The sequence below is a fragment of the Apteryx mantelli genome, chromosome 3 (assembly GCF_036417845.1).
Source record: "Apteryx mantelli isolate bAptMan1 chromosome 3, bAptMan1.hap1, whole genome shotgun sequence".
Lineage (NCBI taxonomy): Eukaryota > Metazoa > Chordata > Aves > Apterygiformes > Apterygidae > Apteryx > Apteryx mantelli.
In genome coordinates, this window is record NC_089980.1 from 19,708,664 (window position 1) to 19,720,201 (window position 11,538).

At 46.4% G+C, this 11,538-nt stretch overlaps 1 protein-coding gene across 2 annotated transcripts; it reads left to right on the forward strand.

Annotated features, from left to right (window-relative positions):
• The first annotated feature begins 661 nt into the window (after positions 1-661).
• LOC106499736 (serine/arginine-rich splicing factor 7-like) lies at positions 662-8,100 on the forward strand. 2 transcript variants are annotated; one of them, XM_067292845.1, is made up of 9 exons: positions 664-801; positions 1,266-1,446; positions 1,589-1,765; positions 2,664-2,738; positions 2,873-2,974; positions 3,458-3,511; positions 5,913-5,957; positions 6,668-6,703; positions 7,791-8,100. In XM_067292845.1, exons 1-9 carry the CDS (start codon positions 780-782, stop codon positions 7,813-7,815), a joined length of 717 nt encoding a protein of 238 aa, XP_067148946.1. In that variant the 5' UTR covers positions 664-779; the 3' UTR covers positions 7,816-8,100. The 2 variants fall into 2 exon arrangements, with proteins under 2 accessions (XP_067148947.1, XP_067148946.1); XM_067292846.1 differs by lacking the exon at positions 5,913-5,957 and having other exon boundaries at positions 662-801.
• The last annotated feature ends 3,438 nt before the right edge of the window (positions 8,101-11,538 follow it).

Genomic DNA, 11,538 nt, shown 5'->3' on the forward strand with positions numbered 1-11,538 from the left:
TCTATCTGCTCCTTGTTAACAAAAGGCCCCCATTTGCGCTCTGGTTCTTTTAAAATTACTCCAGATCAGTCAGGTTCAGGCTGATTGTGCTTAAAATAACCCCCCCTCAGCCGCTGGTATTCTCCTGTGCCCACCGCCTGAAAGGACTGACAGGAAAGGCATGTCGACTCGCGGATGCCTCAGCTGCTTTTCTGGACGAGCGCGTGCGGAGGCGCCCTAGCTCCGGGGCACCGGAGGCCAGGCGGGACGCAGCCAGGCCGCGTCCCTCTCCTCAGGGGACGCAAGGAGAGCTGCAGGCTGCCTCCCTAAGCGCAGGTGACGCACCATCTTACCTCCTGGCTGGGCAGAAGGACGCCGGTACGCGCGCCCGCCGCCCCCGGTCCTGGCTGGGCCGCGGAGGGGCCAGGGTCAAGCTACCGGCCCGGTCCGGCGGCGGGGCCCGCCGCAGCCGGCTCCCTCAGGAGAGCCGCCCGGCGGGGCGCCGGGGAGGGAGCCCGGCGGGCCGGGAGCCGCCGCCCCGCCCGGTCCGGCCCCGGCCGCCGCGGGCCCCGCCCCCCCGCCGCTCTCGCGAGAGCGGCCGCCGCCCGCCCGCGCGCGCTGGCGAAGCGGGGTCCCTCCCGCTCTCCCGCTCTCCCGCCCTGCCCCGCGTTGCCAGGCGACGCGAGCCCCGCCCCGCCCCGCCCCGGCGTGCGGCGGTTGGGGCGCGGCGCGCAGCTGCGGCGGCGGCGGCTCCCTCTATATAAGGGGTCGCGCGCGGGGCCCGGCCTGCAGCCGGGAAGATGTCGCGCTACGGGCGCTACGGTACGGCGGGCGCCGGGGGGCGGCGGGCGCTGCGGGGCAGCCGGGCGCGGAGTCGGGGGGCTGGCGCCGCCGCGTGTGTGTCGGCGGCGGGCAGGGATCGCTGGCGTGGGGCTGAGGTGCGGGATGGGGAGAGGCGAGGGGGCGGCCGTTGTTGCGGGCAGACGGCTCTGGGAGAAGATGGCGGCGGGAAGAAGAGGGAAGCGGCTGCCGCCGCCGCGGGGCCGGGAGGCGCCGTAGCCGCCGATCCGGCGAAGGATGGACCTAGGGGGGCTGGGGGGCTGCGGGCAGGGAAAGCGCGGCGGCGGGAGCGCACCAAAATGGAGGCGGTGTCAAAGATGGCGGCGCCGGCGGGGGAGGGGCGGCGGGCGCGCGCGCGGCAGCGCCTCGTGCCGGGGCCGCGCGTGCGCGCCGGGCCGCGGCGCTGACACGGGCCTCGGCGCTGACACGGGCCTCGCTCCCGGCAGAGACCAAGGTCTACGTGGGGAACCTGGGCACGGGCGCAGGCAAAGGAGAGCTGGAGAGAGCCTTCAGTTACTATGGGCCGCTGCGAACCGTGTGGATCGCGAGGAACCCGCCGGGGTTTGCCTTCGTGGAGTTTGAAGACCCGAGGGATGCGGAGGACGCAGTGCTCGGGCTTGATGGAAAGTAGGTGCATGCTCAAACCCCCTTGGCCGCTCTGGCAGCGCTCTCTGACCTTCTCACCCTGCACCTGTCCACGACTTCTGTTCTCTGCTTAACAAACACAAAGAAAAGTATTTCTGTAACTAATATCTACTGTGTCTTGCAGGATAATATGTGGTTCCAGGGTTAGAGTGGAAGTGTCAACAGGGATGCCTCGTCGCTCCCGCTATGACAGGCCTCCGGCGCGGCGCCCCTTTGACCCTAATGACAGATGCTATGAGTGTGGCGAGAAAGGCCACTATGCTTATGATTGCCATCGCTATAGTCGCCGAAGGAGGAGCAGGTACGTATGGGACCGGAGTGGCTGGGTTGTTTCACCAGTTAACTCTTGTGTAGCTCTTGTTAGCAAAGAAGAGAATGTTACGCCAGTTTTAACTCTTAATGTTGTAAGTCAACAGGTGTATATCGCAATTTTTTGCTAATACATATCGAATGTTAATATCTTAATAATCAACCTGGTCAAAACCTTTCAGGTTTCTTCGTTTGAGTCAGTCGCCTTGATTCAGAATGTCACGAGCCTTAAGATTTCATGCTGAGGCGCCTTGCAAATCCGACACTTAAGATCCTCCTAGACCTTGAGGTGATCAGCATAAGAGGCCAGATCCCCTCGAGCCATCTACACGTAGCTTCACCTTATTCTTTAAGGGCAGAAAATTTGAGACGGTGATCGCCATAACAGTAAATTTGGCTTTCAATTGGGGCCCCCCCTCCGGTTTAGAAAGAGGAACACCAGATTGACCACATTCCCACCTAGAAAAATCTTCTTGCGTCAATCAAGCCTCACCCTGGCTCATTGGGCTGTCAGTTTGATCGTCGTTAGATTGAAGAGAACACCTAGATGCAGCGATCGGCTATAGATACTTCTAGATCGTCTAGATCTGCTAGACCTTGGGCCAAAGAGGGTCGACCTGCAAACTTGCAAGGTTTATTTTAAATACGCATTACAGTGTTTTCTATTCTAATGTAATTCTGCAATGTAATTCAGCTTTTAACATTTTTCTAGGTAGTAAAAATGCTCAAGACAAGTAGGCCCAGACATTTTTCCAACTGACAGATGCTAGTGTTTGTTTTATTTTTTTTATTTTCTTTAGTTGTCTGAAAGTTTTGACTTCAGCAGAGGTTCACGTGCACTGATTGCTGCGGCTGTTTCCTGATACCTGTTTTCTCTAACCTAAAACTAGGTCCCGGTCTCGATCCCGTTCAAGGTCCCGAGGAAGGAGGTATTCTCGGTCACGCAGTCGTAGTCGTGGTAGGAGGTATGCTTTAGGCTTCTCGGGTTTTGTTTGTTTTGGGGCTTTTTTTGCATTTTTTTTTTTTCTTCCCTCCCTCAGTGTTCTGTACCAAAAGTACCTTGTAATAATTCTGGGGCTTTTCTTTCTTTGTTTTGTAGGTCAAGATCAGCTTCTTATCGCAGGTCCAGGTCAATCTCTCCTCGTAGGTATAGATCATTTTCACCTCGCAGATCACGGTCTGGTTCTTTAAGGAGATCAAGGTAGGTGTTACCTGTTAGGTTGTAGGTCCAGAACAATATTGGAAGGGAACACAGCTGTTAATTTTAAGTCTGTATGTCATGCTCTGTGTCTACAGAAAGCTTCATAGAGCTACAGTCCTGAAGCTTACCGGGACCTCTCTTCTCAAGTTAAAACTTGTGCTGAAGAGTTCTAGATTTGCTGTTCTTAAGCTTTTTGGCACTGTATCATTATTACAGCATTAATCCTTATCTATGGTTAAGAATAGTTACTTTATTTTTAAGGATGCAGAGAGTAATTATATTTACTTAACTAAGGCAGAAGGATTTCTTATGTGGACAGTTTTACTGAGCAAGTCTATTACAATATTCTGATAATACAAGAAGGTTACTTCTGCAAAACTGATGGTAGTCTTTGTCTAACAGTATTGACTTTAGAGACCTGGGTTTTAGGATGTCAGCTGTTTGTATGAATCGTATGGTAGTTGTTTTCATTGCTCTTTCTAGGTCAAGGTCCAGATCACGCTCAAGATCCCGGTCTGTTGTATGGCCCCGAAGCAGGTAAGATACTTACTTATTTGATTCAAACCAGTAATAACCCCCCTTTTTCCTCTCCCACCCCCAGGAAGTTTAGGCTCAGAGTGGTTACAGGGTTTTGCAGCATAGCTATATTTGCTGCAGTGACTTCTGCCTTTTCGCAGTCTGCTTTTGTGGTCTGTTTCTTGTAATAAACAGATGTTTTAGTCTGTGGTTAGATCTTTGTCTGTGTGTATATATGTATATGTAGTCAGAAAAAACCATACGATTTACAAAAGGGTGGGAGAAATACAAGTCCTGTGGGGAGAAGTTCTGGAAACTGATTATATGTTTAGAGAATGCTTGAGCTCGTGTCCTGCGGGAAGTTAGCAAAATCCCATAATGCTGCTTAGTATTTTCTTGGTGTGCTTTCTGTGAATTCTACATGCTGAGAAGTGATAAGAAGATTCCCACTAGTGCCCCAACTCTTGCTTACAGGTGTTAAGTGTTCCGCCAGTTTTGGGAACTGGATAGAGTCATGTTATTGTAGAGCTAAGAACCACCTTGCACGGGGTAAGGCACCTAGCTTGAGGGTTTTAGACACCAGAATGAAGAGGAATGCGAGTCCTGACGTTTTGAGGGACTGCTCTGACATGTAGTCCTGGTTTTGTGGACCTAGATGTTTCCTGCTGCCTGTGGCCAGCAGGCTGAAATGGAAGATGAGGAATTTAGAGTAAATAGTCCTGTATTATTTTCCTCTCCTTTGTGATGAGTCTTAGCTTGGAAGAAGGATGAAAGAGTAGGATAAAAATATTACAGACATGAGAGCTGACAAGTTGGAAGAAATTGTTTTCTGTGTTGTATTGGCACAGGGGAAGAGAAGAGGCAGTCTTAGTGGTCTGCCTACTACTTTGGGACCTGATGTGTTGAGCCTTTAAAAGGATGATTATTTTTTATTAGGGCTGCTATGATTGACTACAGTGCTGTAATGTAGATAAGCCAGGCTCAAACTGCTAATGTTCCTTGGTGACTTCTAGTTTTGGGACAGTCACGTTCCTGTGCAAAAGACTTTTTGATACTGACACTGAAATTTCCGAGGAATGCTGACTTTGTAGGACTGCAATTGCAGTGGTCGGAAATGGTAATTAAGGACTGGAATTATGGAAGCCCTGTGGAGAAACTTGTTATTTCTGTATTAGCCTGTGTTGCTCCTGTGGTAATACAGCAAAATGTTAGTGCGCAGCGGTGGTGCTGCTTCTAGAACTGTTGTTTTGCAGTCCTTGCTTGCTTGCCTCTGGGAATGAGTGCTTTGCCAGCAGTTCTCCCAGTAAGATGATGCTCTTGTGTGCTACCTTACAGTGTTTCTGAACAAAGGAAGTCATGCTACAAAATTATGGAGTTCAGGATAGATTTGAGCAACTCTATTCTGTGTAACTTTGATACAGTAGCAAGATTTCTGGTTATGGTGAAAAGTGTTCCAGGCTGACTGTTAAGAACTGTTACAGGTGACAAGCCAGCATGGTGGCTGAGAAGCTTTAGCAGCAGTGGAACGTTACTCTTTTGTTTAAATGGCTCTAATGGTGTCCACATAGTGTTTTTATAAACTAATGGGCAAGATAAAGGTGAATCTTGATTACCCTTTAAAACTAGGTCTGAGCAGAAATAGAATAAAAAAGCTTCATGCTCTTCTGGCCAGTTCTGTTGAACGACGGACTGTAACTGGCACGCAGGCTTGCTGACTTTCAGTAACGCTGCATGGCTGAATGCTGAGGCTCTGGAAGGAGACAAATTCTCAGTGACCCAGCCTTGAATATTTGAGTCAGCAGAGTAACATGGTGAATATGGGAGAAAGTCTTATTATAGCTTCTAAGCCATAAAATGAACTTTGGCAATAGTTTACAAATTATAAAGTCCTTCTAGTATTTGCAGATTCCAGGATCTAGTATTCTAGATCCACAGCATTTCAGTTTTCTGTTAGATGTTTTCATTGGGATGTTTGAACCTCAATATTATACTCTAATAACACTGGCACTGAGAACTTTAAACTGAAGAATGCATCAGTTCTTCAGCACTTACCTCTAGTTGATATCAGTGTCTTAAGGTGGTGTTACTGAAAGGTTTTCCAGATGGATGCTTGAAACAGTAGTTCCACCTTCATGCGATACTTGAAGAACAAACACCTGGGAACCTTGAACAAGGCTTTGTTTTGTGAAAGTGGTAGCCAAGGCTTTGCTGGGGAGCTGGTTGAGCCTGTATCATCTCCTGGCAAGTGGGGTCTCTGGACTAGAGCGAAAGGAGTCTTCTGAAATGTCCTGCAGCACTGGAGTCTTCCTCTTTGGTGTGTGATGCTATGTAGTGTGAATTTGCTGTTGCTCATTCAGCTAACTTTCATTGTACGTGCATGCCACTGGCTGCTTTGCTGAGCTTTATTTTTCTCCTGTTGTAGGTCTGGGTCCCATGGTAGATCTAAATCTGGCTTACCTGCTAAAAGGTGAGCGTGAATACAACTAGCACTCAGTTTTTTGTTTTGTTGTGGTTTTTTTGTTTGTCTGTGGGTGTTTTGTTTTTTTTTTTCCCTCCCCTCACATGATGCAAACTCTTTCCTTGGACCACTATTTCAGTTGCACTTGGAAGAGTGGGTCTTTTTTGTTGTTTTTGTTGTTTTGTTTTGCCCCCCTTCTTTTAAACATAGGATGAGCTGATTTTTGTGGCATGTTCTTCCCAAAGGGATTGGATATCTATCATGTTTTGTTTCACCGATGACTCTGACCAAAAGTATTTTTACAAGATTTGGGACACCTCTTCCCTACCCATGTTTCTTAGCTGCCTGTAGTTCCTAATCTTCCTCTCTTCCTCATTTCATATACTGCTCCTGCTTTGGAGAATTGTTGTTTCCACTTTTTAGCTGCATTGAAGCTGTGCACTGCCCTCTCCTGAGGGCTCCAGCTTTCAGCAGTATTCTTTTTCAACTGCAGTTCCTTGCTTAAAGTAAGTCTGATTAAATTGGGAATGTTTGCTTTCAGCAGCATTAAGGGCGATACCTTTAATGATTTTAGCAACATCAAGCTATTTACTGTTTTGAAAGGGTCAAGAGTGGTGACTGAGTGCACAGAATTGTTATATTTTTATGCATATTATATACATGCATATACAAGTTGTTACTTAAAATGTTACATTGATTGGAACTTTTTTTATTTTTAGTCGCTCAAAGTCCAGATCACCATCTCCAAAGAGAAGGTAGGAGTATCTTTTAAAACTGGATTGTGCTGTTTGGCTGCATTAGCAGCTGCAGTGGTTGCTACTGAAACTAACTCTTGTAAGGATAAAAGTGAAAAGTTTTTTTCCTTGTCCTAATTTAAGTGTAAGCTATGACAAGATGAATTTTCATGGATGTTTCAGTGCTGGTAGTCAGCACTTCATGACTAATACTAAATCTGCTTCTGAAAAGGGCTTTAGTGTGGCATTCGTGTGTCCACTTACTCTTGTGTTATTAGAGTCCTGTAAGGTAAGCTGCTGTAATGAACCTTTCAGAGGACAGTAGAAAATGAGGGCAAATGAGAATCTATGTTCCAAAAGTTCCTCAAAGAAATTTAGAGTCTGGGGAAGAAGTGGGTAATGGAGGAAATAAAATGGCTCTGAGTGCAGCTGGAAAGGGAGTGGTGAAGTATGAAGCAAAATGTGAACCATGTGGCAGAATTAAATTCCTGCTGGTGTAATCCTTACAACTGGCTCTTGCTCAGTTGCACAGCTGCCAGGTCTTGCTATGCAGCCTAAAGTAAAAAGCAACTTTCCCTATGTAACCAGAGAGGTACATGCTGGAATTCACGTAGTTTGACATGAATATTTGGGAGTTTAATCGTGGCCTAGCTCCAAACTGGAAACATGGAGGTTATAGCTTACCTTCATCATCTTGGCAGTGTAAGCAGCCCTCTGAACAGCTGCAGAGCTGACACCAAAGTTGGTCTTTCTGAGCGTGCTAGATGTCCTACCAAGTCCTTGTACCAGATGACTCTTCTTCTGAATGGGCTTTTCACACTTAAAGCAGTTGCTGCTTATATGCTGTAAGATGTAACACTTTTTTCCAGTATTCATGAACTTCAAATGAAAATCCTGTGCAAGCATGGGAAGAGGCAGTATGGGGGTGGGGAAGAGGGTGACTGGGTTAGCTTTCACACCAGGCACAGTGATGGCTCCAGTTCTGTGCACCGATGGCTCAACAAGGAGGAACCACCTGGGCTAGGTTAAGGAAATGTGGGTTAGCATGGATTTTCTGTTGGTTTTGCTGTGGGAGTTGCTCTTTCTTACTCTCTTCTTTCCCTTTCAGTCATTCACCATCAGGAAGCCCTTGAAGGAGTGCATGTCCTGAGAGAATGGATTCAAATTAAAAAGTTAAAGTTTAAAAAGAAAATTTATTTTGTTTACATTATTATAAGGGATTTTGTGGTGTCTTTATAAATGTAAGGGCTTAGTCCTAGAAGGCTATTTCTATCAACTAACAATTGGCATGACTCTGGATCTTTTAAAAGTCTTATTGGTAGACTAATGCAAAACTCTTGTGTTAACGTTCTGTGATCTGAAAATGTTGGGCTTTTTTATTGGCGCATTGAAATAAACTGTGTATTTCTAACGAAGAACTACTTTGTGATGACCCTACTCTTTCTGTTAATACCTTGGTAACTAAAGCAGGTCATATTCCACTAAGCTGAGAAGCAGGAATCCAAATATAACGGGCACTTGCAAATTGGAGCATAGTGCAGCAGCCACTCATGGATACCCTGTGCTTGTCCCCATTGTGCGACTTGCATTTATTCCTCCATGCCATTGATTAGGGTGAAACGTAACCAATACCGGTTGTCATTCTTACTGTTCATTCTTGAATGTTACAGTGATCTGTACCTTGTATTTTTATTTGCACCTCCACGCAGCTCAGTGAAGCTTAAATGCTGTGTGCATTTTTTTTTTTTTTTTTTTTTGAGGTGCTTTGCCTTCTAAAACTGTCTTTAGAGGGCATTAACAAATGCAAATGGCAGAAAGTTAGGTATGTGCGAACTCTGGTCTTGCTTCCCCATTGATTAAAGGACCAGTGAGCTTCAACTGAAGGTGTCTGGAATACTTCTGGAATGTAAACTGCTAAAGTGAATATTTTTTAGAACTTCTGTTTTCTGTCCTGATTGTCCAAATAGTTAAAGTACTGCTTCCTTTTTATGATGTTAATGATAGCCTGGCAGTTCTGGTGCAAAAGATAATACATTTAGACATTCTTTTTAGGAAATTCAGGCTTTTCTGGCATAGTGAAGGGTAAAGTCACAAGCACAACTTGCAGGTCACCTTTAAATAACAGTACAGGCTAGGAAATAAGAGAGCCTCTCCTGTTACACTTACCCTGTCTTATCTGCTTAGTCATGTTTTCTCCTTAGACAATAAACTGTAACCAAGTGGCTTTCTGCAGTTCTGAGCAGTTGTTTTGAATAGCTGGACTTGTATCTATATACAGACAATCTCTCTCACCATGAGTAGGTTACGGAAGGATTCAATACAAGTATGATGAACTAATGAACACTTGCTAGCTTGATTTGCAACTGCACAGAAGCTGACAGAGGCTGTTCATGAGTCTTTATCAGGTTAGTGAAGGGATCAGATTGCCAGAAACTTTTGAGTTAAAAGCCTTTTTTAGTAAGTTCTGGGCTGTGTTGATGCAGCTTACATGCTGCTGCCCACACCATAGGAATAATAATTTTCTTAGGTTGACACTATGTTTGGAGGCTTAAAACAAACTGGCAAATCATGGCTCTGAAACAGGGACTGATTGTTAGAGTACCCAAAATGGAAGAAAGCATAATGTGCCTGGGGGTCCAACCCATAGTTTTCAGATGGACTTTGTTCATTGTTATTTCAAAAGTAGTCCAGCTATTAAAAGAATGATAATTAGACCTCAGGCAAGACTTGACAAAGGCAGGCTTCCCGTGCACTACCAGCACTTGGACCTACATGTTTGTCTTTCATAGTTCATCATAGGTGCTTGCCAATCTTACCTAAGGTTAGCTGGCACTTTCCCAGCTTTGTGTTGTCCCTCCTCTCTCCTTTCTTGCCCATATTGGTACATCTTGGTGCATTGGTGCTTAGTAGGATAATTGGCTTTCCTTGCTAATAATGCTGCAATTACTATTTGGTTATAACTGTAAGTTTTAGTTGGTTACAAGCTGCAGAAGAGGGAGCTGGAAACAACAGTATTTTAAGTACTTAGATTGACTTAGCAGAAATACCCACACTATTGGCTGTCTAGCTTGCAGTGTACAGCATAAATGGTGAAAGTACCCCATGCAAAAGTGCTTTGAGGCCTGAGTTGTTTTCCCCCCCCCCTTTTTTTCCTTTTCTGTACTGCTAAGGCAAGCTGACTCCACAATAAACCTGCAAACTAAAACTATTTTAATGGTACTTTTTTTTTTTTTTTTTTTTTTTTTTCTCAGTCTTTCCACTCCTTAGCTGTGTGGAGAACTGGGTAGCAGGCCCTGCAGCTGCCTGCTCTGTGGCCAGGGGCCTGAGGAAGGCTGACAGCATGGCCAGGAGGAGCCTGCTTGGCTTTTTGTTCATCCTGCAGGTTTGGGAGAGGGAGGCAGGTCCTGTTAAGCTGATGGGAGAAGTAACCAACCTCTTCAGCTGTTGCTAGTACTGGCCCTCCTGCCTGCTGTGGGGGTGCTCTCCCTGTAAATCATGGGAAGAGAGAACCGTGGTCATTAATGCAGTGCCTTCAACTCCTGCCACTAGGTGCAGTGCTGGCCGCCTGTATTTAGGACAGTTCCTGTCATCTTGTTAAAGACCTGTCTGGGAATATTCAAAGCTAGTTCCAGCTGTATTGAGGAAGGCTTGTGAAGCACCATGTGGCAGTTTGTACTGGCTGGGAGCATGGTGGCTAGGCTCTAGCTCTTTCTCTCCTGATCACCTGCCTGGCAGGTTTGACTGGCTTTTTCCCTTGCTCAGTTGCTCATAGCTACTCGCCATTGCTTTGTGGTATTTTAAGCCTTTACTGTAAGGGTAGCAGGAAGCGGAGGGGAAGCTAGATGTTGCTACCCTGCCCATGGACTGGCAGTGATTTAAGGGTCTGCATAGTTACCTGTGTAAAAATATACCTGAGGGATAAATACAGATTTAATGCATTTCATCTGTCTGTACTTTAGATCTGTGTAAATTGTAAAAAGCACAAACTGAGATCAAACTTAATATAAGAGCAGTCACTACTCTCCTGTAACTTGGCACCAAGGCAGCGCCTAAGATGAAATAAATCATATTGTAGAGGCCGCTACACACACAGGGTCTGCTAGGCTGCCATACAGCCACATGGCATATGCATGCAGACACCAACTGCTAGGGGAGGTAAGTAAGTCCAAAACATGCTGCACTCGAGGCTGTGAAAGCAGGCAAGTACATCCACAAGAAGCATGGAAGCCAGCCTGTGTTTCAGAGGAGGATGGGGCACGATTACATTAAAACCCTCCTAAAGGTTGGTTTAGCAATAACAGGCAATCCATAAAGCAGGGGCAGGAGAGGGGTGGTTACATGGCTCAGTGTCACTTGTCATCTCATTGTATGGATGGACTTAGTTTCCCTTCCCAGGCTTAATATGTGCTGCCACCACAGCACAGTGCTAGAACAAGTCCTTCTTCCAGCTCCTTAGATGCTTCTGATTATAACCTGTGACATAAGCTGCTGTCCTTGCCCTCACCTTCACTTCAGGATGGCTCAAATAAATAGAAGAAAAATGTAGCCGAGTGTTTAGCATGCGTTGTACAGAGCCTGCTTGAGCACTGCTTTCCAGCCAAAACCCAGCACTCCCTGATGGTGAAGTCCTCTCATTCAAGCGGACGGCTGCTTTGAAGGTAGATGCAACTTGGCAGCAAACAATGGAGCCTGTTCCTCTTTTTGTCTCCACAGCCTACCTGAACGCAAATACTGAGTATTTGCTTATCCTTATCGGAGTGACTGCCCGTCATACACAGAGGCAGTGCTGGGTCTAGCAAAGTGTCACTTAACACAGAGCCAAGGCCTGGGGGGGGTTTGTCTGAAAACACAGAACA